The 25,961-nt window shown below is 38.7% G+C and overlaps 4 protein-coding genes across 13 annotated transcripts; 2 read left to right on the forward strand and 2 right to left on the reverse strand.

The window, feature by feature from the left end:
• The first annotated feature begins 146 nt into the window (after nt 1-146).
• On the forward strand, nt 147-3,742 carry LOC106647947 (zinc finger Y-chromosomal protein-like). Of its 4 annotated transcripts, none has more exons than XM_014364533.2 (7): nt 147-494; nt 1,293-1,353; nt 1,501-1,569; nt 1,853-1,933; nt 2,012-2,080; nt 2,153-2,239; nt 2,320-3,742. In XM_014364533.2, exons 2-7 carry the CDS (start codon nt 1,350-1,352, stop codon nt 2,772-2,774), a joined length of 765 nt encoding a protein of 254 aa, XP_014220019.2. In that variant the 5' UTR covers nt 147-494; nt 1,293-1,349; the 3' UTR covers nt 2,775-3,742. The 4 variants fall into 4 exon arrangements, with proteins under 4 accessions (XP_014220019.2, XP_014220021.2, XP_089446478.1 ...); XM_014364535.2 differs by having other exon boundaries at nt 1,892-1,933; XM_089590352.1 differs by lacking the exon at nt 147-494 and adding an exon at nt 856-931.
• A 27-nt stretch (nt 3,743-3,769) lies between these two features.
• On the reverse strand, nt 3,770-9,312 carry LOC106647946 (uncharacterized). Of its 6 annotated transcripts, none has more exons than XM_089590348.1 (9): nt 8,932-9,312; nt 6,600-6,648; nt 6,396-6,522; nt 6,205-6,298; nt 4,991-5,106; nt 4,682-4,915; nt 4,398-4,603; nt 4,256-4,324; nt 3,770-4,177 (listed from the first exon to the last, which is right to left on the reverse strand). In XM_089590348.1, the coding sequence occupies exons 1-9, from the start codon at nt 9,064-9,066 to the stop codon at nt 4,023-4,025; spliced, it is 1,185 nt and encodes a 394-aa protein (XP_089446474.1). In that variant the 5' UTR covers nt 9,067-9,312; the 3' UTR covers nt 3,770-4,022. The 6 variants fall into 6 exon arrangements, with proteins under 6 accessions (XP_089446474.1, XP_089446476.1, XP_014220018.2 ...); XM_089590350.1 differs by lacking the exon at nt 8,932-9,312 and adding an exon at nt 7,340-7,363; XM_014364532.2 differs by lacking the exon at nt 8,932-9,312 and adding an exon at nt 6,747-7,248.
• Nucleotides 9,313-11,992: 2,680 nt separating this feature from the next.
• Rsod (superoxide dismutase family protein Rsod) lies at nt 11,993-17,373 on the reverse strand. Its single transcript, XM_089590495.1, has 19 exons — nt 17,213-17,373; nt 16,603-16,834; nt 16,364-16,529; nt 16,073-16,301; nt 15,722-16,001; nt 15,386-15,654; nt 15,120-15,303; nt 14,797-15,039; nt 14,636-14,726; nt 14,322-14,572; nt 14,073-14,247; nt 13,716-13,987; nt 13,526-13,637; nt 13,298-13,384; nt 13,000-13,134; nt 12,646-12,920; nt 12,434-12,558; nt 12,171-12,326; nt 11,993-12,099 (listed from the first exon to the last, which is right to left on the reverse strand). The coding sequence occupies exons 1-19, from the start codon at nt 17,262-17,264 to the stop codon at nt 11,993-11,995; spliced, it is 3,441 nt and encodes a 1,146-aa protein (XP_089446621.1). The 5' UTR covers nt 17,265-17,373.
• A 3,330-nt stretch (nt 17,374-20,703) lies between these two features.
• On the forward strand, nt 20,704-25,472 carry Mlc2 (myosin regulatory light chain 2). Of its 2 annotated transcripts, none has more exons than XM_089590195.1 (5): nt 20,704-20,960; nt 23,258-23,518; nt 23,610-23,793; nt 23,874-23,955; nt 24,029-25,472. In XM_089590195.1, the coding sequence occupies exons 1-5, from the start codon at nt 20,958-20,960 to the stop codon at nt 24,180-24,182; spliced, it is 684 nt and encodes a 227-aa protein (XP_089446321.1). In that variant the 5' UTR covers nt 20,704-20,957; the 3' UTR covers nt 24,183-25,472. The 2 variants fall into 2 exon arrangements, with proteins under 2 accessions (XP_089446321.1, XP_089446322.1); XM_089590196.1 differs by lacking the exon at nt 20,704-20,960 and adding an exon at nt 22,591-22,692.
• Nucleotides 25,473-25,961: the final 489 nt, after the last annotated feature.

Genomic DNA, 25,961 nt, shown 5'->3' on the forward strand with positions numbered 1-25,961 from the left:
CCAAAACATACATCGTATTATTTTAATGAAACAAACTTGAATTGTGTTAATCTTCGTAATTCATGGCATAATACGTAGCGGCGTAGCGCAGTCGGTACACACAAAACTTATGCGGCTCAACCCTAAACTCAAACGAGCGTCGATTTTTGTCGACTCGACCCTCGACAAGTCGACAGTTTCAACTCACCAACTCACGTCACGGAACGTACTGCGAATGTACAATTTGAGTGAACAGGACAGGGTGTCAATTTTTTGGTTGTTGAAAGTGAAATAAGTACTGGCAAAAATACTGGTCTGATGTATACTGTGCGCTTTATCAAGTACTTATACCTTATAGTTTATAACTCGTTCGCATGATCGTGTATCCTGCAGACCCTACAGTAGCCAGGCTACAGTAGTCTGCACTCGTGAACAGGGGGTGCTAGTATAAGAACAAGGAATTTGTAATTTGTTTATAAGTATCAAATTGGAATTCGAGATCAAATTTGATTGAGGTAGGTGACGTATTTTTACGAGCTCCCCCTTTTAGTGTTAAATAATTTTTTTTTTTTTTCGTTAACATTCGGCGATTACCTGTTTGTTGTATTATTATTAGACACTCTCGGATTCTCGATTGGCTCGCGTGCTCCGATGGGCTTGGCTGTTGCATTGCTTATCAATCGTTTTATCTATACTTATTAGGCAGGTAATAGGGTGTTGTTGGTGCTGCTTCGAACGTTTGAAGGATCAAATTATTACATCCGTCATCGTTCTGTGTATTATGTATTTTCGTAGCCACCCTTATCCGAGTATCCTTTATAACTCTATAGAATATATATACTTATAAGTTCCTACATACACCATATAGATAATCACCTACCTTCCTACCTACAACAACATCGGTGTTCTCGGTGTGATTTAATTAATGGAGGCATTGGAGGCTCGCTCTGTTGTACGTTTGTATTTGATTGTCTTTTATGGGACTTTGATTGGGTAGTTATGTAATTTGCAATCAAAGGTATTATTAGATTCCGGCAGCTAATTTATTTATAAATTAAGAATATGGTGTTGCATAATGAAGTGAATTTTAGCTTCTTTGTTGTGCTTGTGTGTATGTTGACCCATAATTCGATACTCTATACTTTGTCGCAAGTTCAAGAGGTACTTTTATGTCAAGAAAGATTTGATCACGAAGCAGTTTAACAATTTGAATTTTTTTTTGAAACACTTAGACTTGAGAAATGGAATTTTTTATTAACAGAAATATACATGGTGAACAGTGCAATGTAAATAAAAAAGCATACTTATTTCAGGTCTGAAATACGTGATTTCCCCACATTCCTGTTCAAAGACAAGATTACAAAAATAAAATGGGTAAGAAACTATAATCAAGTATTATATAATAATCTATATGTAAATAAACTTTAGGTTTAAGTTTTTATTATTTCTTGGAGTGTCTTTACACTCAGACTACAAAAAAAAACTATGTAAGTAATTTTAATGATGAACTGATAATTCCAGAAAGAATTGCACTTAAAATTGAAACTGCACCAGATGGCACAAATCAGATGTTTGCTCAACCAATTATGAGTAAGCATGCTTTAACAAATACTTGTTCTTGTTTTTAATTTTTTAATGTTTACTTTTTTTAGAAACAGTAGTAACCAATTTAAAGTTTTGTCTTTTACTTTGGTTTAAAATATTAGAAATTCGTATAATTAAATACTATGCTCTACTTTTATAAACGATTGATTCGTTTTTTTATTTAACTTTTTTTTAACTTTTTTTGATTTCTAATATTTTAAAGTTAAAGTTTTTGACAAGACTTTGTGTTACATTTTTAACATGGGTCTTGAATATAAATGTTTTGCAGCTTACTCAACTAATATTCCATATAATTCTTTATTCAAAGAGGAACTCATAATTATTGCGGATGATGGTACTAATTTTTTTGGTAAGCTTATTTTAAAGTTTTTTATCATACAACATATCTCATTTTTTAAGTCAAGTGATAAAAAATTTATTATTATAGAAAAACAGCTGCCAACTAACTCTCAAATCATTCAGCCAACAAATGCTACTTATGAAAAACTAGTGCCAGGTATGTAGTATTTACCAGATTTTTTAAGTATAAATTTCAAATTGATGTAAACATTGAATCTTTGTCTTCTAGTTGTTGCCGAGCAAGTGACAGCAGATGCAACCGTTGCAAATATTCTTAATCTAGGCTCAGAGTTAACTGTAGCTCAAGGAAGAACTAGTGAGTATTGAATACTTGTACGTTTTCAATACAAATTGTACCGTGGAAAAAATGGAAATCAAAATGACACTACTTTTCAGAAATAAAATGCGAGCTGTACTGCGTTCAGTGCGATCGAATACTCGACGAGGAAACAATTGTCCAGAACGATAATCTCGAGTGTAAAGAGTGTAACACTCGGGTACAGTTTAAATGCAAGAGCTGTCCAAAACGGTACGACCAGCTACGGGCACTGCACCGTCACATACGATACGAGTGTGGCAGTATCAAGCGCTACCACTGTACCCATTGTCAATTCAAATGCATCCGCGAAATCCATCTTGATTTGCACATCAAGAAGAAGCACGATGCCGAGTACTGTTTCAAGTGCTCCAAGTGCGGAAAGGTATACGACAAGCGGTGGTGCCTCAACGAGCACGAGCGGTCCTGCGAAATGCCGCTCAAGTGCGAATTCTGCTCGTTCAGAACGACCCAAAAGCAGAGCCTCAACTATCACATAGGAGCAATTCACAAACTTGCCCACAACGTCTTTTAGTAAGACTGATGCCTGCCAGAGTAAGATTCATTCTTTAATATTCTGATTCTTTTCTTATGGTATTTGTAATAAGAGTTATAGCTGATTTATTTCGAGATTTTTTAAGTACGGATAACAAAAGAATGAAAAAAAGATTTGTTTGTTTCCATAAAGATATGAGTGTTGGTATATATGTAACGTTAATACCTGCTTCGAGCATATTTTATATTTTTCTAAAATATAACCGATACTTATACGGAAAAACTGAGATGATTTTGTAAAACGTGAGAAGAAACAGTTCTTTTTATACTTTTTTCAAGAATATACAACATAAACATTTTATATGTACTTTACAAGTAGGTGACGACTACGATCCATTATGATTCATTAAAATTTTACAAAGATTTTATTAATCGAGCTTTGATCAAAAGAAGCTATCGTGTTGTGAATCTAAGGGTACATTTATATACCAATCAACTAATTAAAAACTAAAAAGAAATAGATGTTATAGATGTGATAAAACAACCCCATTTAAATTATTGTGACCGAGAATGTTATTCTTGTAGAAACATTCTTAATGTACGAAATTTCATTCCGTCGATTTATCGTTCATCCAATTAATGTAACAAATGATTCAAAAACCATTATTCAGTGATTGAAATAAAGTATTGATTGGTTCAACGATTAATAGAAACCTAAAGAAAATTTTTTTTCTTCAAACGTTCTTAATCTAACTACACTCATGAAAATGTTTACTATATCCTAAGTGTTCTACAGTAGAGTATATAATAATATAGCAAAAAGTATACAGCTCGCATTTTTTGAACTTGCTATAGCTTGTGTCATCAATAAACATAACTAATAATTAAAGTATAAGTGCGTTCATAAAGATTAACTTGATAAGAAAAATTTTAAATAACATCCCTCCATCATTTCCTTCTTTGAGAGTAAAAACAAACCATTAACTCTTTTAGCTCTAAGTTTAAACATAGGTAATGTGTATTGTTAATCTTAAGTAAAGTTACAATTGTTAAAACTAATTAAAAATTTTGATACAGTAATCAATAACTTCGTCTTCTGTTATTCGTATTCCTTTTTTGACAGTAAAAAAAGAAAATAGTTGCTTACAAATAATCATTTAAAAAAGTTTTTTTCATTAGTGAGAATTTATATTATTTTATTAGTAATCTTTAAAAAAATAAATAACACGTACAGTCGACTCTGCTAAGTTCGTAATAATAAAAATGTTATGTACTAAATCTTCATTTTTTATTTAAAAACCAACGGCTGGTACAACGTAATTTTGGACTGAGCTTTGCCATACTTCAACCAAGCGATTAGTGGGTATCTTTCTTGAAACCAGTACGTAGTACGAAAATAAACATTCCAAAAGCTTCTGACGACTGGTCCAATAAAAGGTGTTTCTTAAAATGAATACATACACGTATGTACATCTTACAGAAATTTTTTTTATTGTTGAGGAACGTTTTAATGATACTTACTTATGACGGAAAACATGAATTTTCTATATAGGTAGTTGTATTTACTGTAAAGGCTCATTTTTCTAGTATCTGCAAAATAGATTTCTTAATTTTTTTAAAGCTTCAATTATTAAAAAAAAAAAAATAAAATAAACCAACAAACTTTTGCAATTGTTAATGTCACAGAAAAACGCCAAAAACGCTTCCATGTCCAGTGCCATGTCGATGCAAAATAGTCCATCAATTGCAGTGCTGATTAAAAAAAAGAAATCATCAGTGGGTGCTTGCAATTGTTTCACGTACACTTCGTCTTTTATCCTTTCGCACAACTGCGTCGTCTCACTTTCGCTCTCCCGGCAAAGATTCAGCCTGTTGAACATAAATAAAGTAAAACCTCCAACATTTACCACTGAAATATGTATCTCGGTGTCGAGTGCGAAATCTCACTTGTCAGGAATCCCCAATAATTTTCCGACAACTCGCCAAAAGTGATTTATACCCTCTCGTTCTTCGGGTTCGTTTGTAAGCGCCAAAACATTTGCGCTCAGGAGAACGTATCCTATGAAACCGTACTGCGTCAAAACCATATTTTGCTGTGTTATTCCTTCGTCGGTGCGTTTCATCGCCCATTTGCTGTTCGTCGAGTGCTTCCAGCGAATCGTATTCAACGATTTGTAGAACCTGAAAATCTCATTTTTCGAGTACTTACATTTTGAGTAAATGTCGATCGAATGAAAGAGTTTGGAAAAAACTGACTTTGAATCGGGATCGCGATAATCGTGGATGTGCAGGTTGTATATGTGCAGCACAGTTTGCAAGTACCTCTGGAACGCCGCGCACGGTGTCGAGCTTCGTTTCGTTGCTATTAGGAGCTGCAAATTTTTTTTCAATCGTCAATATATTTTGTTTTTCACACAGAAGTACACCTTACATTTTCACCGGAGAGCAAACCATGCGTAAAATCGTATACCTATAGTAACATCTCGTTAACATTTTTTAACTGCGCGAAGCTTTGCAAAACAAGATTTATTTTGTTTCTAAAACTTTGCAAATCAACATTTTACATTAGATTTTTTCAGAGGACAAGTTAAGGAGTTCGTTATAGTACAACACTCTAGATCGATCGTAAAAATGATCAAATTAAAAAAAAAAACGCTTAAAAACTATTTTTTGTTTATTAAAAAAGTTAATATTTTACGACAAAGTATTGGTATATGTTATGTAAATAGCGAGTGTTTCAAAAAAAAAAAAAAAAAAAGAAAAAAAAAAGAAAGCCAACAAAGAAACCATACCAATCCGAACCCACCGATTTCAAAGATCTTTTGGTATTTTTCAGTACACACAAAGTACGAAGTACTTATTTATTTATTTTTATGCACTACAAAATAACTATTAACCCAATAAATCTTTGAAATCGGTAAGTTCGGATTGGGATTGTTTCCTTGGTAAATCCGTTAGGCAGATTATTTCAAAATAAAATGGATATCTTACTTCTTTGTTCTCACAAATAAAAACACAACGAAGTTACATTACGTCGAAATTCGGTATTGGGGGCGTATGACAAATTTTAACGTCACAAACGTTAGAAGTTTCATAACTTTCATGAGATCATGTGTTATTTTAACGCGCTATCGTTTTCCAATGATTAAGACTATAAATATCTAGTATGAATATACTATATATATTATCTAGAATAGAATACGTGCCGATAATCTACATGCACCAAGACAAAAGCTAATTCTTTACTCATTCACTATTCCAGCTAATCTTTTTCGTTACGACACTTTAAAGTAACAAATAAAAAAAAGACTCGAAATTTTTGGATTTTTGGACTTAGTCATAAACGTATACCGTTATTTATGTCGCAAGTAAATTTTTGATGAATGTATCAGTCGTGCCTTATAATACATGCAAAAGATAATTTTCGTAAGTTGTCATGCGCATGAAAAACTGGTTTTTTTTTCACTCACCTTGGAAATGCTAGGGACTAGGAACACCGCGAAAAGACCCGCTAAGTAAGCTGAAGTTATTCCCAGTATATTTCTCGTATAATAATTTCGACCTCTAAAGTATAAAACGTTACGTAACTGATATGTAGCCATGGATTGTCACGCGTGCGAGATGTTATAATAACGTGGAACAAAGTTGATATTATACAAACATTTTAAAGAGTCTTTCGTCGAACCAGCTTGGCAGGTCATCGGGTGTGATGTTTCGATGATTGCTGTCAATTACAGAATTGTCACTCATGATTAACTTGAAGTGGTCCTCCACCGTATCCGGTTGCTCTAGAAGTACAACGTCATTGTATGGTTTGTCCTTGATTAAATATACCACCAAAACATTACTTTTCTATATCCGTTACCTTCGTCCGTCCAGCTACTTTTGGCGATGGTGCCATTTTTCTTCCTCATCTGGAAACAAAATATGATACAGTTGAAACAAAAATCTCGACTACGAGAGAAACCGTAGGAAATGATTACTTGGCTCATCGTACCGCGCTGTTATATACCTCTCTGACGCCGCGATTTCTAGCAAACATCCATCACCTACCAGATACAAAACGAGTTTTAAATCATCGGATCCAAATAATTACTACACCACGCTGGAGAGGGGGAAAACGCTTGGACGCTTTTGTGATTTCACCTGGGACCATTGTAGCTTTGTTCAATTTTTGTTTTTGAATTTGCGGAGGGGGTTAATTAGTGTAAGCTTGAGCGCTTCGATTGTAGAAAGGAAAACAAAGTAATTTGTTTATCAACAATGTCGAAGGTGTACTTTGATACTACACAAACTACAGCCAATCGTATACCGAATATTGTGCAAATGCTTTGCGGGTGATTATAAAATTAATCTTTTACATCTTAGGGGTTCCCGTACAATCTAATTATGTATAGGTAACGAGCACAATCATTTGAAAATTCGCGTTAAACTTGGAGTTTGAGTACCACACTCGTAGAAAAACACTCTATTTGAAGCGATGACTTCAAACAGCAGTTGTCAATCTTGGTGCTGGTCGTACATTTCGAACTGACGATTTACTTAATCGGTATATCCATTACTCGTATTCCACGACATTTATAAAAGTACAAAACTATATTTAACTGAAAACAGATTATTCGATGACGATGCAAACCTTTGAATTTGTATATGTTACCGACGAGCGTCGAGAACTAGGTACCAACTTCAAGTGCTACTTATAGGATAGAAATAAAAGTCATCCGTAAGTGGCGCGTGGATCGTCTAGTCTATGTATTGCACCGTAATATCTCCCTTTCTCTTTTCTTACGCTCGTTTCAAACGCTGTCGGCAGTGAGCTAGTATATAAGATAATATCTATTACCTTACTGTGCGAGTACGAAAGAAACAGATAATCAGACAGATTATCTTGTTGGCTGGATATTTACGGAACGCAGCGTTGTTCATTGCGTGCACAGTCCCAGCAAACACATTTTCTCCATCTGAAAGATATCTTTGAGGAGTTTTTGGGGTAAAATTCCCTAAATATATCTTTCTGATGGACATTAGAGTTTTACAAGACACCTACAAGAAATCTTGAGAAAACGTGTTTGCTGGGATTGGTGCCGACATCTAAATTGTGACACCTAGCGGATCAGACTGGCGAAATCTTACCTCCAAAGTTTCTTACCTTAACGTTGTACCGTGCAGGAAGCGATCGGAAAGTATCGAGCGTTCAATGCACAATTCTTTTACATAACAAGCATTAATGAATTCTGGATCGAAGAACTGGATTCTGTAGTAGGTAAAAATATACGAAGCGAGTAAATATAGTTTATGATAGTCACAGTGGCATAGCGGTTGAGTTGGAGCTTTGTCGATCAGCGAAGTTAAACAGCTTTTGATAGCGTCGTACTTGCATAGTTGACCGGTTCAAATCTCGCCGTGTTGGTTTCGGTGTTTAAGTATACGTAGAGATTTATATGTATATATTACAGTGTATTGACCTATAAGGTATGTAAGGTTACTATATACATAGATACCTTCAGGGCTCTGGCAAAATTCCGATTTACCTTTATCTCATTCGGCGACCAACTTTGTTGTTTTATTATTATAATATACTACTAATATTATTATTATTTTTTTTGTTTAATATCTCGAGCAGTGACACGCAGATGACTTTTTTCATTTTTTTATCAATAAAATCGTACCCAAGTAGCTTAAAAATTGTATATATCTGGTGGACAATTGAATGTATACTAAGTATCCTTTTTTTTTTTATCTCTATTTTTTCCTTATGCGCGAAAGAAATAAGTTCTTGAAAGTGTAGAACTTCATTTAGGGGTGAAGATGTATTCATGATCTAGTCTCGGCAGATCACAAATTTCTACTGAGACTAGTTGAGGAATGAATGTCACGGACTGAGCTTATTTTATTACAAGGACGAGATGCGTGCACTATGATTCTAAGAGTATTTTTTAAATTTCCATACTTTACACAATAAATATTTAATAATGTGAGGGAGTGCATATTAACCAATCAAAAAAATCTATCATCAACTAATTAACAATTTTGATAGTTATAAGAAAATTTCAAACAAAAGAAAAAACGAATTCGGGAAAATATCCTAGCAAGTGTGCTTGATCTGTGACAAAAATGTTCTGCAATCTTACGGCCCTCTTGCATTAATTCTTTCTCTTGAGTTAGTAAAATAATTCATAAGTAAATCATTGACTTACAATTGGCTGGTTCCTCTGTGCTCTTACAAATGGCCTGTGTTTTTGCCCCTTCAAAAGAAGGGGACAAATAATTTTTGACGTTAAAAGCCATATTTTTTTAATAACTTTAAAAACTGTCCGCATTGTCAGCAGCATAGATTACGCTATAGAGCTAATCACTGAGATCTTTAATATCCACTGGCATGTGTGACCTTGACACGCGCGTATGTAGCAACTTTTTAATACTGAGATTACGCAATTTTTTGTTTGTCTCAAAAAGTTTTATTTGAAAAATTTCTATAAAATTTTCGTTATATACTGAATTTTTATTTTAATAAACTGAAATTTATTTAATCAAAGTATTTGACAACGTATCAATGTGTGACAGTAAAATGTAACATTGTGTCCGCGTAGCAACTAAGCTCTCTTTGAGCAGAATCCGAGAAGTTAGTGAATTTAATAGGCTTGTTCGTATTTTAGAAGTAAGCTGATCTGTCTTTGTCACATAAACTGCTATCTATATCTTCAGTAAAACGTGTGGTACACACTTCAAACAGCGATAAAAAACGTTTGAGAGCTTTAGTCTATCTCAAAAATTAATTGTAATTAATAAATACTGTTTTTGATATGATTGTTCTTGATCAATCAGATAAATTACATTATCATCATATTATTGTGAAAAATTACAAACACAAACACAAACTTAAAATATTACATATTAATGCTTCAACGTTATCATCCGTTCGATTGCTCGAATTTCAAACTTTTTCTTCATTCGTCTGCTTTTTTTTCAATTGTCTCTAAATTATCAAAAGTTGTACAGTTGTTTTTGTAAAGTCTGAAGTGCAGGGAGGCTCAAGTTTTTACCTTATTTCCTGTAAACGTAAAAAGGCCAATTATTTGATGACGCGTATTGTTTTAATTTAATTGTGAATTTAGCAAATGAATTTTTTTTTATGTGAACATTAATCTTTTACATCAAGAGTACACGATTATAAAATGTTTAGTAAATCTTCCATTTCAATATGGCTTAATCACGTTATATTGTTGATGAAAAAAAATTTTTTTTAAAAGTTTTTATCAGTAAACAATTATTATAATAGTAAAAGTAATTAATAATAAATAAATTAATAATAATAAAACACATTTTTGTTTCAATTATTATCGTGATTTTTGGTCTGAGTTCGAAGCCCAGAAAATAAATAATTTTATATTGAATCTCTTGAGTTTCAGATTCAGTGTAAATTTATTTGTTTAGCCCAGCCCGTGTAGTTAATATTTAATGTATTTGTATCAGCCCACTTTGTTTGCTGTTCATTAATCATGAACATAACTGGTCTCGTACACTCACTTCCATATCACCATGCTACGTTTATTACAAATATAATATATTACATTTATACAAACTCGCACATGTGACTATTATTTGTGCAATACGAAAGTTAAAGAATTACGCTGAGCTTGATCTAGATGATAACGTAATCATTTTAAAAATCATAGAACACTGTAGAACACCTCATTAATTATTTTGTAAATAAAAGTTAATAGTTTTAAGATAGAGGAAAATGAAGTTATTGGGATTATAAATATTTGATTAAAAAACTAAGTGTATCTTCAAACTAGATAATTTCGATAAAATACTTGTGTTATCTCAAAGGATCTCACGCAAGTGCTGTAAAGAATAAAGTATTCAGTTTTTCATGTCGATGACACTGAGGAAAATCATACATTAAAATTCATAATACGATGCAAGTGCATTCCTTTTACTTAATACGATACAAGTACGCACCTTTATGTGCTCACCTGTATTTATCCGAGTGGATGTAACTAATTTGTTGTATAGAGCAGGATTGACCGGCTGTCTCTTCTACAACCTGCACTTTTAGCAGCAAGATAATGCTTCTCGAAATTCAATACTCGAATACCATTCAATGAAATATGGTAAAAATATGTCCGAAAACAGTTATTAACGCTGTCTGGTAATAAGAAATAAGCCTTAAATAGTTATTAAAATAGTACCTATATATATGAGACGACCTACCCAGTATATCGATTAATCATAATTATAACTATCGATTTTTCTTTTTTTACCTTAACAAATAAATGCTAAAATAGATGCACGGCAAATACTTCCACGCAATACAATACATATTTTAATTGTTACAAAAATTATACACATACACTATTTGTTACAGTAGTACTATGACTTTTTGTAAAACTGTTCAAATTTGCTAGTTATTTGAGCAATGGTGTAGAATCCGTGGTGTTTTGTTATTAAATTTTAAATGTCCAAAATTAATGAGCTATAAAAATTTGATCTTAAGGTAAATGGATAGGCACGAGTAATTAAATCTCTTTTCCTATTCTGGGAAATATAACTGAGTGTGGGGGGGAAGGGACAAACTAGAACATCATCTCTGGTCAATAGTTAGATAGGCCCTCATCTATTCTCCAAAAGTGGTCTCCTGGCAAACTTTTGAGCATCACCTTGAACCAGCGAGTAACCGATGAGAAAATCTATGTTAACACATGAAATATTGATTAAAAATTGTTCGAATGGGTGAATCCGAGAGTTGTAAAAAAAAAATTTTTTTTTTTTGGGGGTAACATTGAGGCTGGATTTTACTTATAAATATTTTTTCACCGATAAAAAAAACTACACTTCTCTTTTTTTCACGTTCTAAAATACTTGTAGTAAATTTTTATTGAGTCTCGCTTCTAGTCACAAGTAAATATACGTAACTTTCATCATACGTATATCAGGAGAATCAATAAATGAATCAAAATTAAAAAATTGAATTTTTTTTGCTGAAATAAGGTGTTGGTTATTTAAATATTTGGAAAAAAATACAAGATGCAGATTTTCAGGGACACAAAACATAAATGTATTTATTCTCAATGCGAGGTACCAATTACATACATTTTTCTGTAAAATATAAACTTTGTGCATGTACCAATCGTACGCAAAATAAATAAGTTTAAAAAACGTGGTAATTAAAATACTATTAACAACTTGATAGTTTTTAAGAAAATTAACGAATGTGGAATGTGCTGAGGTTCCTTTTTTTTTCTATACGATAGATCACAATAATGCTTCGATCAACAGCAGTATCATCCCAACGGGAATCAATGGAGTCATCAGTTCCGGCGCTCTCGAATTGTAATAATACGCAGAATCTCTGTTTGAGTCTAAAAAGGAGCAATGTCATCATCATCATCACTGTTAATGATAAAGAATTAATTAAAAGATCCTCGCTTACTCTTCTCGTTCGGGTCGCGGCTGCCGCACTGCCTGTGGCCCAAAGTAGCCTTGCGCTTAGTATGCACGTAGCCGGGAATTGCCAAGCTTGGAGCATCGAGTTTACCAGTAGATATCAACTTACTGAAATCTTGGTCGAGTTTACTGGCAATCGGACCTATTTAAAAAAAAAAAAAAAAAAAAAAAAAAAAATTAATGAGTACTTAACTAGTAAAAAAAAAAAAAAAAAAAAAAAAAAAGAAGCTTAATGTGCTTGTTGTGTACCCTTAAAGTGCATCAAAAACTGTACGCATGCGCCGTTGTGTAGAATTTTGGTTTTCCTACTGTCGATGGACAGCATCCACTCGGGAATCCCCATAACTTGTCGCACGTCCTCCAAAAACTGGGCCCTGGAGAAAAAAAATTTTTTAAAATCCTTTGATTCGAAAAATAAAACAAATCGCATTGTATATGAATACGTTCAAACGGACACTTACGCAACGAACCGCGGTGGCTTGCGGATATTCGCGTACTTGATGATGTCGTTGTCCGGCTCGATGTTGGCGCAAGCGAACCTGTAGCCGCCGAAATCCTGGTCCATGATGACGATCGAACGACCCAAGGCCGAAACTGTGCCCTCGAGCGGAAAGTTCGAATCCACGAGGATGCGTCGCCCGAGACCTATGTCGATCGGTCCCACGCGCGCCGATAGGTCACCCACGTCGCAACGCAGAGGAAGATCCGGGCCGCACTCCTGTCTGTAGAGGTCTTCCTGGGTTTTTTTTTTTTTTTTTTTTTTTTAAGATTCGATGTCTTTTCATGATAAAACTTCCAAAAGTATATGTATTTACGTTCAAAGGATCGGCCAGCTGCGTAAAGTAGGGGTTCCACCTGTAACCTCCGGCCACGCATCGGGTATCTTTGGTTTTAACTGTGGCGTCGACTCCCACGGCGTTCACGTATATCGCCCAGTTGTGGTTCCTCGTCTAAAAGGTAACTTCCATCATTTGTATGTATAATTCTTTTTTTTTTTTTTTTTTTTTTTTTCCAATAACTTGAAATAAAAGTGCCCATATCATTAAACATAAAAAAAATGTAGCTCTCTCTGTTTTGCATATCCTGACCCTGACAAGCGATAAAGACACTTACAACATTACGATCGTGTTTGCCGGGATGGCGGAGATTGACTTCAATCGTCGTGTCGCTTTGACTACCGTCGTTGTAAATCAGCTGAGTCTGCAACGAGATTTAATTGATTTGTACAATCTTAGATGGGGGTTACCACTGGGTTAAAAAAAAAAAAAAAAAAAAAAAAAATTATTATAAATAAATGCTCAATCGAGTCGGAGCACGAGATTAACAATAGCAAAAAGTAACCATGCGAATGTAGCCATAGGCAAATCCCTGCGGATGGTGAAACGAAGCGATGGCCCTGAGCTCCCGAGCTTCTGAAGGCGAATACCCGCGTTCTATCGTCGTGCAAGCCCACCTGCAACCAAAGCCACGTGTAATTTTTACGAATCCGCTTGAATCCTTTCCCAAAAAATAAAGTTCCCTCCCACCGCACCTGGCGTTCTTCTCCTTCTTGTGAACGACTATACTGCGCCCGAGCACGCTCCTGGGCCCAAAGAGCGGCAGCTGGGTATCGTTGTAAGCCACCGCGTAGCGCTTCCTACCGTCGAGGGTTCCAAATTTGCCGCTCAAATCGCCCAGCTCGTACTGATCGTTGCTACCGGCAGCTGGTGGCGGGGAGGCGCTCGCGTTAACACCCAGGGGGTTCCAGTGCCCATAGAGCGTCGTGTCGTCGCACGGGAACTCCAGATCCAGCTCCACCGGTGTCTATACCAGGCAAGGAAAAACTCGTCCGTCAGATTTTAAAATCGAAGGATAACAATATATCACACGTCACTCGTTGCACACGTACCATGTGGACGTGGTAGCCGCTCATTTTGCCGTTAAGACCCTCGAGGTCGACTTCGACATCCGTCACGTCGTACGGGCTCTCCTGGACGAACTCCAGTTTCCCGCTTATCGTTACCTCCTCGCCGTTTCCAAACCAATCCTTTGCCACCGCCTTTCTCCTGTGCAACCCGGTGATTCTGCGCAACAAAATTTTCACTCAAATACACTGTATGGCACATTAAACGATCCAAGGTAACTGTCACAAGCTTACGTCGAGCACGCGAGGCGCTCCCCTCGAGCCTTGGGGCCGTGGTCGTCGTATATGACGATGCTCTTGCCGAATATGGTGTGCGGCCCCGACAGAGTAACCAAAGGATCGGTAAACAACTTGCGGCTCAGTCTTAGACCGTCGGCTTTGCTGCCTGCGATGTTGAGGGTCCCGTGTCTGGTGAAGTCGCCCAACCGGCAGAAGACCGGTCCCTCCGCCGAGCACAGCTCCGGATGTTTGGGATCCCACTCGATCTGCAAGTTACAATTGTCAATCATTTTAATCGACTTTATATACCTAACGGAGGAGATGCCAACCTTGTACGGGTTGTAGGGGGCGCCTGCGCTGAGGCACCTGGCCGTCCAATTGTAGTAGTCCTGGCCCGGTGGATTCTCGTGTATCATCCACCTGTTGGACATATAATGTGTACAAGTTTGGAAACGATATACGAGTTGAATTTTTGGCAGTTGTGCGGTACCTGTGATCGGCGGTGTTGTTGAGGGCACCACCGTCCGAGTGTATCAGGTGCTCGACGATGATCGTCGTGTCCATGTCGGGCTCGTTGCGGGGCTGCCGGAATACGATCTTACCGACTATTGGGTATCGGAAGACCACCTCGGCCGTCATCATTGGCATTCTACCCGCGCCGTTGGGCAACTGGTGCGTAAATACACCGCACGTCCACGGCAATGGATTGGATTTAGTGTCCGTCTCGTTGTTCCTGGAAACGCGGATGGACCAATGTCATGCTGCCAAAGAGGTGTGGGGAAGGAATCAAGGAGAAAACAAAATAGTGGTCACTTGTAGATGACGAAAGATCGATGAACGACGCTGTGGATCCCCGAAAGCGGTAGATAAGTGTCCCAGTAGAGACCGCTCAGTTTCGCGCTGCCGGAAAGGATGTCGAGGTGATGCGAGCCCTCCTTGCGTCCCTGGAGCTTACCAGAGAGGTCGCCAATGGCGTACTGGTCCTGCGTGCCGTACCCTGTACACAGAGACACAATGAGTTGGGATGCTTTGTATAAAAATCCTCTCGTGTCATTCGTATATTGCATATATATGTGTACCAGCTGGCGGGACTTGTCCGTTCTCGTTCGTCTTGAGGGGATCGTAGAGGTTGTTGGTCGTGGAGCACGGCTCGACCACGTCCTCGAGGAACTTGCTCGGCTCTTGGGGCAGCTCGTTTATTCGGTAGTACGCGACTTGGGTCTGGTAGCGCAGCCTCGTCTCGAGGTCGTTGATAGCCGACAGGGACACGTTGATCCAGGTCGGATCGAACGGGGTCTCCTGCACGAGGGTCACCTCGCCCTTGATGCCGCGCGAGTTGAAGATAGACCTGAAAGATGGTTTTTCCTAAAGTCAGTATACCTGCGTCGACAATAGGGGTGTCGCGTGGCGTGTACTTGGCTACGAGGGGCCGCCGAGGCTTGAGCTTGGCACAGGCGAGGAAGAGGTCCTCGTGGGTTGGGTGGAAGATGACGATGTAGAGGGCGCGATGGGGACTCAGCAGGTCGGCCGACAGGAGCGCGAGATCCGGGTCCCGGAAGGCGCTCTTGAAACCCGGGCTCGTGCGCGAAGCCACGCGGATCTTGCCGAGCCGCGAGTCCACGTCGCCGATCGATTTTTCCGGTCCAGCGTCGTCCGGGTCAAAGACCGTTTGCAGGATGTTGCAGGAGGCGCGCTCTACAGTGGATGATTATTATTTTCGCTTCGATTTATTTTTCGTTGTCAAACAGAGCGATTTGTGTATATACCTTTACTGCTGTCGAGTATGTCGGTGACGTAGAACTTCCAGCGGTGCTCGGTGGTGTAGGGCCCCTCGGACTTTTGGTCCCCGGTGTGCTGGAGACTCGCGTGGATGATCGTGTCGACGGCGCTGTCGCCCGGCTGGCCGCCCGCGCCCAGCCACCGCAGCCAGATCGAGCCGGCTACCGGTCCGTTGAACCGGGCCTCTGCCAACTTTTCCGAGTTGCGGTCCACTACCTGTACCAGTATTGATTTTATCATTTAGTGGGTCGATCGACATTGAATTATTCTTTTGTTACCGTTATCGACGAGCAAATGACGCGTCCGCTGAGATTGTCCTGGAGGTGAAGGCCCCTGCCCCAGAGGCCCTTTTCACCCGAGAGGTGGAGATCGGCAACCTCGACCGAGCCGGTCTCGTTGCCTGGGAACTCGAGTGGGCCCACAATCTTCGTCAGATTGACGATGCTTCAAAAAGAGAGGAAAAAAAGCTTAAAAGGTGCCCACGCCATATTATAACGTGTATATTGTCGAGTAGTACCTTTTCCCAAGGTACCGCTCGTCGCAGCGATTCTGAATAGCGGTGTAGTCGACCGGGAACTCGGTGAGGTGCCATTGCCACTGCTGATCCGGGTATTGGAGGGTCGGCTTAAGAGCCAAACGAATCCGAACCGCCGAAGCTGGGCTGCTGCCAGCCGGCTCGAATCGGATTTCCCCGTGTAGGCCCCCCGACGAAATGTAAGCCGCCAGCCGCAGCGCGTTTCCGGTTGCCACTGCCGCATCATATGTGCGCACATTATAAAGCCAGGATTGCGTTGTTTCTTGTTATTTAGCAATTTTTTTTTTTTTTTTTTTTTTTTTTTCGCTCTACGCTTTTGGTTCCGGTCAAATTTATACGATTTTCAAGTCGATCGGTAAGGGTTTAGCTTACCGATCACCCAAAGGAATCACACATCCATGATCAAAATAAAAGTACGCTTATCTACGTTAATTTCATAACAAATAAGTATTTTGAATGGATAGAATTATTATGTTTGATATTACTAGAACCTTGATTATAATTCGAGAGTTCTTGCACCGGCCAAACGAGTCGCACGGAACAAAAAAAAAGTGAAAGCTTATAAGCATGAACGCCGTGGCAAAAAACTCACCGCATGTCAAAACCACTTGAAGAAGCAGCAACCACCTGTTGGGATTGATCATCGTTTGCTCGCTACCGATCTCGAATCACAGTATTTATCAACACCACAACACTGGCTCCATCACCAACATGACAGATGTATACCTCTGGATAAACTAAACGCACGACGATGGCGTCTGGGGCACGTATATGGTATACCTTATTGTAACGGCGAATCCCCATCCATCCGACTCTCGGCACCTCCAAGGATATAATACGTATACACTGCTGGAGAGGGGAGCACTACGATGTGTATATGAACATACAGGTTTACCCGCGCGAGAACGATGACCCCTTATTCGATGTTGTGACTGTATCCTATACGTAACTATATATTATATATATTCCACACGCGTATAGGATACTATGGTTGTCCTGCCTCTGTTTTCGATGGGGAATTGCCGATTTTTTGGTATACAAGCAACGCGGAGAAGTAGGTAGCTGCTGTGCCTACCTGGGTGACTTTGAATACTCTTTTTTGGATCAATTTTAAATTATCGAGCGGTAAAGCATCAATAACGATCCCATCGATCGATGAACAGATTTAAATTTTTTTAAGTTGTGTTCCATGTACAGCGATTGAGTACTTTTCTCACTTATAAACATGTCAATAGTGGAAAACAAAGCAAATCCCATAACCTGTCAAAAAACGAAAAAATCGGTAACCCCGTTATTTTCAACCCAACTCGCAACCGATCGAGTTTATTTCGCTCGGCGATAATTAAAAAAATACTAAATTCGATAGTCTGCCCCAAGGAGAAATCGGCAAAGAAAATAAACGCAAAACGAAATCCAGCTCGCCGGCGGTATGGACGGGTGAATTTGCAAAAAGATAATCTCGCAAAGTAGAAAGGATGACGGAGACGACGATGACGAGCGGGGCGGCAATGGAAGTAACCTAATACCTTGCAAAGGCCGTCGTTTTAATTGTAAGGCCTCGCGGGAGCCAGGTACGGTCGTGAAAAAAACGCCTTTGGGCATCGCGGGAGCTCCTACAGTTGGTGCGAGATTGAATTGCCGGTGTAAAAAGTAGGTCAAGGCTTTTTTTGCTAGAGACGCAGAATTCTTTTTTTTTCGCGACATACGTTCGCGTGATGGATTGCAGTTCTGTTTTTAATGCAGGAAGGCCGAGGAGAACCTAAAACCGAAGGATCCATGTGATTTGGGGCCGAAAACAGTCGAACCCGAGGAACGGGAAAACAATAAAAACAAGGCGCCGCACTGTTACGTCGAGTTGTACGTTTTCGCCTTCGCTATGTATATTTTGGCTACGTGGCTCGTTGGGTTTGTGGCGAAATTTTGGTACGAGTTCGAGTGGTCCGACAAATCGAGTTGCAAGTGCGCCCTGAAATCTCTCCACGAGGAGTGAGTTTTTATGGAGACGATCGATACGACATCGGTTGTCGAAGAAAGTGAGCGAATTTTTCGGATTTGGCAATTTCGAATTTCCTCGGCACTCGGGTACATTCGTTTTTTTATTTTTCGCGTGTACACCATACGTATCATTGAAGGTGATCCCAAAAATAAATTGGTCTCTTTCTCGGACTCTGCTCGTTCGGCATGTATTTTTCCGCGTAGCGATGCGTGAAGGCGGAACGCCCGAGCTTTTTGGTAAACATCCGAAAATATCCGCGCGCACAGGCTCCGTCTCCATCACACCCCACGCACGGGGGAATTTTTTCCCTTTCGAGCATTCCACGGATTTTTTTATTTTCTTTTTTTATGTATCGATAAGGTTTTTGAGTAATTAGTGGTTGCGCTTTAATGGTACATACCTGGTGGGAAATGAGTGGACAAGTGTATATAAAGAGGGATAAATGAGAATGTCGCGGTTACTTCCTCTCGTGGCTACGATCGTGGGTTTGCTCGCTTTGCTGGGCTGATCCGATCACCGCAAATAACTTTGGTTTTTAAGTGCTTTTAAAGATTGACTATTTTTTTCTTTTTTTTTTTTTTTTTCAAAGTACAGTAGTAGTTGAGGTTTCTCCTTTGCAATTATTGGCCTTTGTACGGATTTCCTGAGAACAATAAAACATAAAAATTCTTATTTCCGACTTTTTATTGCATAGTTTACTTACTAAAAATGAAAAGTTAGCAGTAAAGTTTGCGAGAAACTGAAAAAAAAATTCCAAGACGACGAAATTTCAGTAGTTAATAGAGTATTGAAAAAGTAACTTTCAAGTTTCGGTTGTCATACGCAGTCTTCCTAATCTTTGTTTTTTCAACATCTTCTGTAAACGACAAATTATGAGAACAATATTTTCTGCTATTAACATTGAATAACTATTTAATTAACTATTATAATAATAATATCTGTTTTTCATAGTTGAGAAAAAATGAAAGGAACGAAGTGGTCGCGCGAAAGTTGGTCAGTTATTTTTAAAATCCACGTGCCTGAATAAAATGCGAGTTGCTTGGAAAGAAAAAAAAAATGCGGACTATTCAACAGCTTTTTTCCTTACTCATGAAATCAATTTATTGGCCTTGTTGTTCATGCATATATACCTAACTTTTCAATGGTTTTTTTTTTTTTTTTTTATTGACTCACTTTGGCAAGAGTTTTATCCTTTTATTCTTTAATACCTATTTTTATTCATCAAAGCGATACAACATATGCTAATAGATGTTTTTCGGGTCACCAAATGCTAATCTAAAGCCTCAACTGCTCCATTACGTCACTTTTTCTTTCTTTTTTTTTTTTTTTTTTTCTCAGACAAAAACCTGTTTATACGCAACAAATGCTCTATCCCTATTATTTACAGCTCTAAAATGAGATAAACGCGAGTACAAACAGTTTTTTTTTAAATTCCTTAACATATGAATTCAGAGCGCATTTACCTTTTTTCACTTTCCGCCGAGCATCGAATAATAGAAATCAACCAACATTCTCGGCAACGCGTCATCGCGTGGCAGTTACTTTATATTTTTAAACGCCACAATCAACACACGGCACAGTGTCAACAGGAGCCTCGGGGCTTTGCAGCTGAATCGTATACCAAATCATTCTGACATTGGAAATTCGAAAAATCGACACGAAACGCCAATCGAGAAAATTATGAGTCACTCTAAAACGTTTCAATTGAAAAGGTAATTGAACTTTGACTCTCTGGTTATACCATATCTAATAGTATATCTCATCAAGCTCAAATGTGTAATATATTACGTAAGTAACGGGTAAAAGGGGCATGAAAAAGTTCCACCCCCCAAAGTAAAAAGCTCAAACGCCATATTCCAGAGCAGCGATACACTCTTGCCCGTAATATGTATGCGTTGTACGTGAAACGCGTGTTATAGAAGCAGTTGTAGCCCGCGAGTTCCGTTTTCACGGGCCGCGGGGGACGAGGCGCTATTTCGGTGCTGGCTCGCACTAAATATGGTAAGCCCCGGGTCGGACCGGCTCGGGGTTACGAAGAGCCCCAACCCCAGCGCCGAAGCTCCGTGTGGCCTCTTTCCACTCGGTCGGGAAGCTCCCTCCCCCCCTGTTCCCTCCCTTGGTTCTCCTCTGCCTCTCTTCTTACGTATTCGTGTATTTTCCGGTGCTGCTGATAGCGCGCAGGGAGGAATATACCCTGGTGGGGGTAGCCCGGCCGAAAGTTACTTAGCCAAGTTCACCTCTACCGTTCGGACAGTTGGTTCTTCGTAACCATCTCGACAACAAAGCCCGTGGTCTTGATTGTTTTTTTTTTTTTTTTAAGTGAACGGAACCAAGCGTTGACATGGTAAGTCTGGATGGATGCTGGATCGTTGTGTATCCCAATTTAATCGGTCGGCTTTGCTTACGATTTTGCGTATTTTTCCATAAGAATTTTCATCTCGAGTGGGGCTTTTTTTACGATTTTTGGGGATTCGTTGCCAAATAATTTGACAGCTGCGGTGTATTGTGACAAAACTATGAAAGGTATATATATGTATACACTCTACAAATTATATTCTCGATTGAACAAATTATGAAATTTAATGTATACAGAGGCAAAAAATAATAATTTACCGGGTGAAAAACGCATCGGTGAAGCTATATCGGTATTTCATCGGTTCGTTTAGGCGAAAAAAAAAAAAGAAAAAAAAAAGAGAGAGATTCCACCCTAAAGCGTCAAGTGACGTGGTAGTTCATGCGTTCGTATGTACGATGAACGAAATAATTACGGTGCAGTGGTGTACAGTTGAAAGATCGAGATTACCTATGGCAAGTGAAGATCGCGAGTGTGTATTACGTATTTCCCGGGCGTGTACGTATAACATCCGCTTGTAACACGCATAGAGAGACTATAGCCAAGTGGTTAAATTTGGCCTGCGGCCCAGAACCAAAGAGCTACGCCTCAGCAATTTTCTTGGCACCGTTTACCCGTACTGGTAATCATGATGATGATGGGATTGGAATTCTTCCGTGGGACTTTCGATTATGAACGATCATGTGTGCGTCCGACGATTTAATTATTATGAAACTGCAAAAGGTACCGGTCGCACAGTGAGAGAAAAAGACGTCGTTTCGACGCCCAGATAAAAAATGGCCAAGTGATATATTTGCTTCGATTGTGAAGAACCAACTATTTTTTTTTTTTTTTTTTTTTTTTTGCAAGCGAGAATTTTAAAATAACGTACAATTAAAATCTGTTTTAATGGTTTTTTTCTTTAAGGCGTGTCGAATAATTTCCAATTATATAATGTCCTGAAATGCGTCCGTTCCTAAAATAGTCGAAAGTCTCATTCAACCCGAGTACGGAATGCGTTGACTCAATTTTGTCCAAACAATTCATCGTGGTAAGGCAAAAAAATTAATTTTAGACACACCATCGAGAGATATTCCCGTTTTTTTTTTCATACATGCACTTCCATTGGGGACGGATGAAAAATTTGCTGACCACCAATTAAAAATAATTCAAAGAACTATAATCGAACGTAAAACGAGCGACACAAGTGAAGAAATGCCTGGTCGACGCAACGATTGTTTTAAAAAAGACCGAGCCGTGGTTACGGCGCAAGAGGTGTACAGGAGTCGACGAAAATGGCTCGGGTGAGATAAAGGGGACGCCGAAAGCTGTCGCGCAAGCTCGGAATATTATTGCGTAACCCATCAGGGGTGGTAACTCGAGAGGCCGAGTTTCGTTTCGGCAAACGTAGGTGTACATCATCGTACGCGAGGGGGAGGCGGAGGCGATCGAGTCTGCGTATAAATATATACGCGCGCGCTCTTGGCGGGCCTACACGCGAGACACAAGAGCCTAATAATAGCCCCTCAGCTTCCTCTCCGTTTCGCGTTCTCTTCTTTTTCCGATTTTTTTTTTTTTTTTTTTTTTTTTCTTTCCCCCCTTACGACCAGAGCTTGCGAGCTTTTCTTTTTTTAAACACCACTCGACTCTTCATTCGGATTGTGGAAGTGGTTGGACGCGGATCTGCGGCTCAGGGGCGTGCGTGGATTTTTTGATCGGGCATCCTTAGCTCTTGGACAAAATGGTTGGTTCATATCAATTTTTTTGTTTTAATTTTATTCATAGTTTCAATACGTTGGCGATGGATTTTTGTGAATTATACTTATAGAAGGGAAAATAGTTGGTGACCTAATTTAACGCGCGGTGTGTTGGTGGTTTTAAACATTTTTTGTAACAACGTTGCGATTATCCTCTTGAATTTATCAACGTTTTAGTGGCGTTGAGAAAAAACATTCCCAAATAAACCGTAGCCTGTTGCATAAACGAAACCAAATTTAGAGGCGCCTGACTCAACGATGTTCGTGTCACTTGAAACGCCAATCGAATTTTAATTATTTTATTTTATTTTTTCATCCTTTTTACTTATTTGTAATGAACATTTTAAAGAGTCACTAATGAACTGAAACTGCGAGGTTCATCAAAATCTTTTCCCGAGAATGTAAGGCTACTATTATCGTGCAGCGTGATAATGTTGTGTACAAATTTGAAAAACAATCGAGTTAAAAATCGTAAGCAAAAATCCAGATCTTTAATAAAAGTGAAGACAAAATAAATTGAACTGTTTGGGAAAAAAAAAAAAAAAAAAACAGGCAGACAAGGAAAAGAAGAAGAAGCCCAAGAAGAAGGAGGATGGCGGTAGCAGCAAAGGCACCTCCGAGGGAGCCTCGGGCGCGGGCCCTACCCCCGAAGCCGAGCCGACTCCCGAGAAGCAGGCGACTCCACCCAAGTCCGAGACCCCGAAGTCGCCCTCGGGCTCGTCCAGAGCCAGCCGTGGCAGCCGCAAGGCCAAGCGCACTGGCTCCAGCGTCTTCTCCATGTTCACGCAGAAACAGGTCGCCGAGTTCAAGGAGGTCAGCCATTCACGCAAAAACGACTTCATTTTTTTTTTTCTCGTGCCATTTCACGCGTGACAAAATCCACCACGTGCCTCTCGCTTTTCAGGCCTTCCAACTGATGGACCACGACAAGGACGGCATCCTCGGCAAGGAGGACCTACGGTTCATCTTCGACCAGGTCGGCCGTCTCGTCAACGACAAGGAGCTCGACGACATGCTCAGCGAAGCGCCCGGACCCATCAACTTCACCCAGCTGCTCCAGTTGTTTGCCTCGCGCATGCAGGGAGGAGGTCGGTTGTTTTTAGCAACTAAAACCATTTTTTTCCCTTCCCACATTTTCTGAACAAATATGGTTGGATTTTGGGTTCAGGTGCTGACGACGACGAGGCCATCATCTCGAAGGCCTTCAACACCTTCGACGTTCACGGCCTCGGCAAGATCGATGGCGAGAGGTACGAGAGTGACCATTTTTTTTTCTCTCTCAACAAAATGAAGCACTAACCGGAAAATAATATCAATTGTCAGATTGAGGCACTCGCTGATGACCTTCGGCGAGAAGTTCACCGCGAAGGAAGTCAACGACGCGTACGACCACTTCTACATCGACGACAAGGGCCAGATCGATATCGAGTCGCTCGTCAACATGTTGACCGGCAAGGGCGACGACGACGACGACTAAATTATCGTCGTTTCTCTTCGCGTCTCTCTCTCTCTTTCTCTCTTTCTCCAAATATATTGGAAAAAAAAAAAAATAATAATAATAATAACATTCAAAATCGTTTCAATAAATCCAGCTGACGCAAGAGCAGATGGTGATAGCCGCAAGCTGTGCGCCTTGCCTATCAACAGCTACAAGAGTCACGCGCACCATCGTCCCGTTGAAACGAACGGGATGGTTTTTCAAAAAAAAATTAAAGCATGAAAAATATGTTTATTTATAAAAGAAAGAAAAAAAAAAAAAAAAAAACAAACAAAAAAAAAAAAAACTAAAAAATTAAAAACAGAGGATGAATCATTTTTCGCTCGCAAGTCCAGCGCATTTTTGAGAAATCGATCGTTGAGCGGATTCTTGGCTTTTTTTTTCTTTTCTTTATTTGCAACAAACAACAACAACGAGTATATATACACATCGATGTATATGTTATTTATTTAATACGCAAACACAACAAATTTGACACTTGAACAACGTGAGCACGCATTATTTATTACTATTACTATTATTATTACCATTAATATTATTATCATTATTATTATTATTATCATTTTAACTTTAATTATAATTATTACGATTATTTTAATATACACATTTACACATTACGTCCAAAATCATACGTACTTCTCTCTATTTTTAATTGACATTAATTTATGTTTAAAAGAAAGAAAAAAGAAGGAATGAACATCTGAATGGATAAATAAAATCTCTCTCTCTCTCTCTCTTTGTTATCCTGAAATCGATCTTCGATTAGCGGCAGGCCCGTTTTTATGGAAACTAAGTGATGCTATTGTACTGTATGACATACAGCAACGATCTTTCTCTTTCCTCTCTCTTTTCCTTTTTAAAATTTTCAAGAAGAAGACGAAGGGGGGGAGCTTTTTCTGCGATTGCGATCGTGACGAAGGTGTAGAATTTTAAAAAGGGTGTTCTTTTCAAAGGGAGGGGCGAGAAAACTAAAGTAATTTTTTATTTGTCTTTCACTCTTCTTTTTTTTTTTTTTTTTTTTTTTGGTTTTGTTTTCTAATCATCTCATTTTCGGATTTCTTCGCCGTGCGACGCAGTTCGGTTTTATTTCACATTTCTCTCCTCGTACACGTATTTCGCTCTTCGTCTCTGTCTTATTCAATTTCACTTTTTTCACTTTAGTTGGAGAAAAAATAACAGGCCTGCCAGTGAATTGAGATCTCCTTCCTCGACTCCAGAAATGATGATATTGTTGTTCATATAATAAAAAAATATTTTGAAAAAACTCAAGGATTGACGATCGTTTGATTTCGCAACCCTTTCTTTAATTTTTGTCTTGGGAAAAAAAAACTAAGGGAGTCTTGGAGAATTTTTTTTTTATTTCCAAGTTAAATGCCTATATTTTTACTTTTCACACGAAAATTTCCAATTTTAATTTTAGTCAATCGTTGGTTTGCATCAAACATCAATGAAGCATACACTTTTATAATTCATATACTTTAAAAGTTGGTTGATTTTTTGTTTGTCCGTTTTTTAAAGACACATAAAAATATTACGAAAACTATGGTGGAAACGTGATTCAACTATAATCGCAGTCGATGCGAAAAATACAGTTAATCTCTATTGATTTTAAAAAGTGTCGTTCTTTTTGAAACATTAAATTAAATGTTCAAAAAATTTCAGATTTCGTCTCTATGAGTCATATAAAAGGTATTTTCTTTCTTGTACAATAAAACGATTCACCTCGGATTTCACTATAAGAGAAAAAATGATCTAAAA

Source organism: Copidosoma floridanum, unplaced genomic scaffold (assembly GCF_036245765.1).
Source record: "Copidosoma floridanum isolate Cflo_tuat_1 unplaced genomic scaffold, Cflo_Japanese_pri ptg000012l, whole genome shotgun sequence".
In the NCBI taxonomy this organism is placed as follows: Eukaryota; Metazoa; Arthropoda; class Insecta; order Hymenoptera; family Encyrtidae; genus Copidosoma; species Copidosoma floridanum.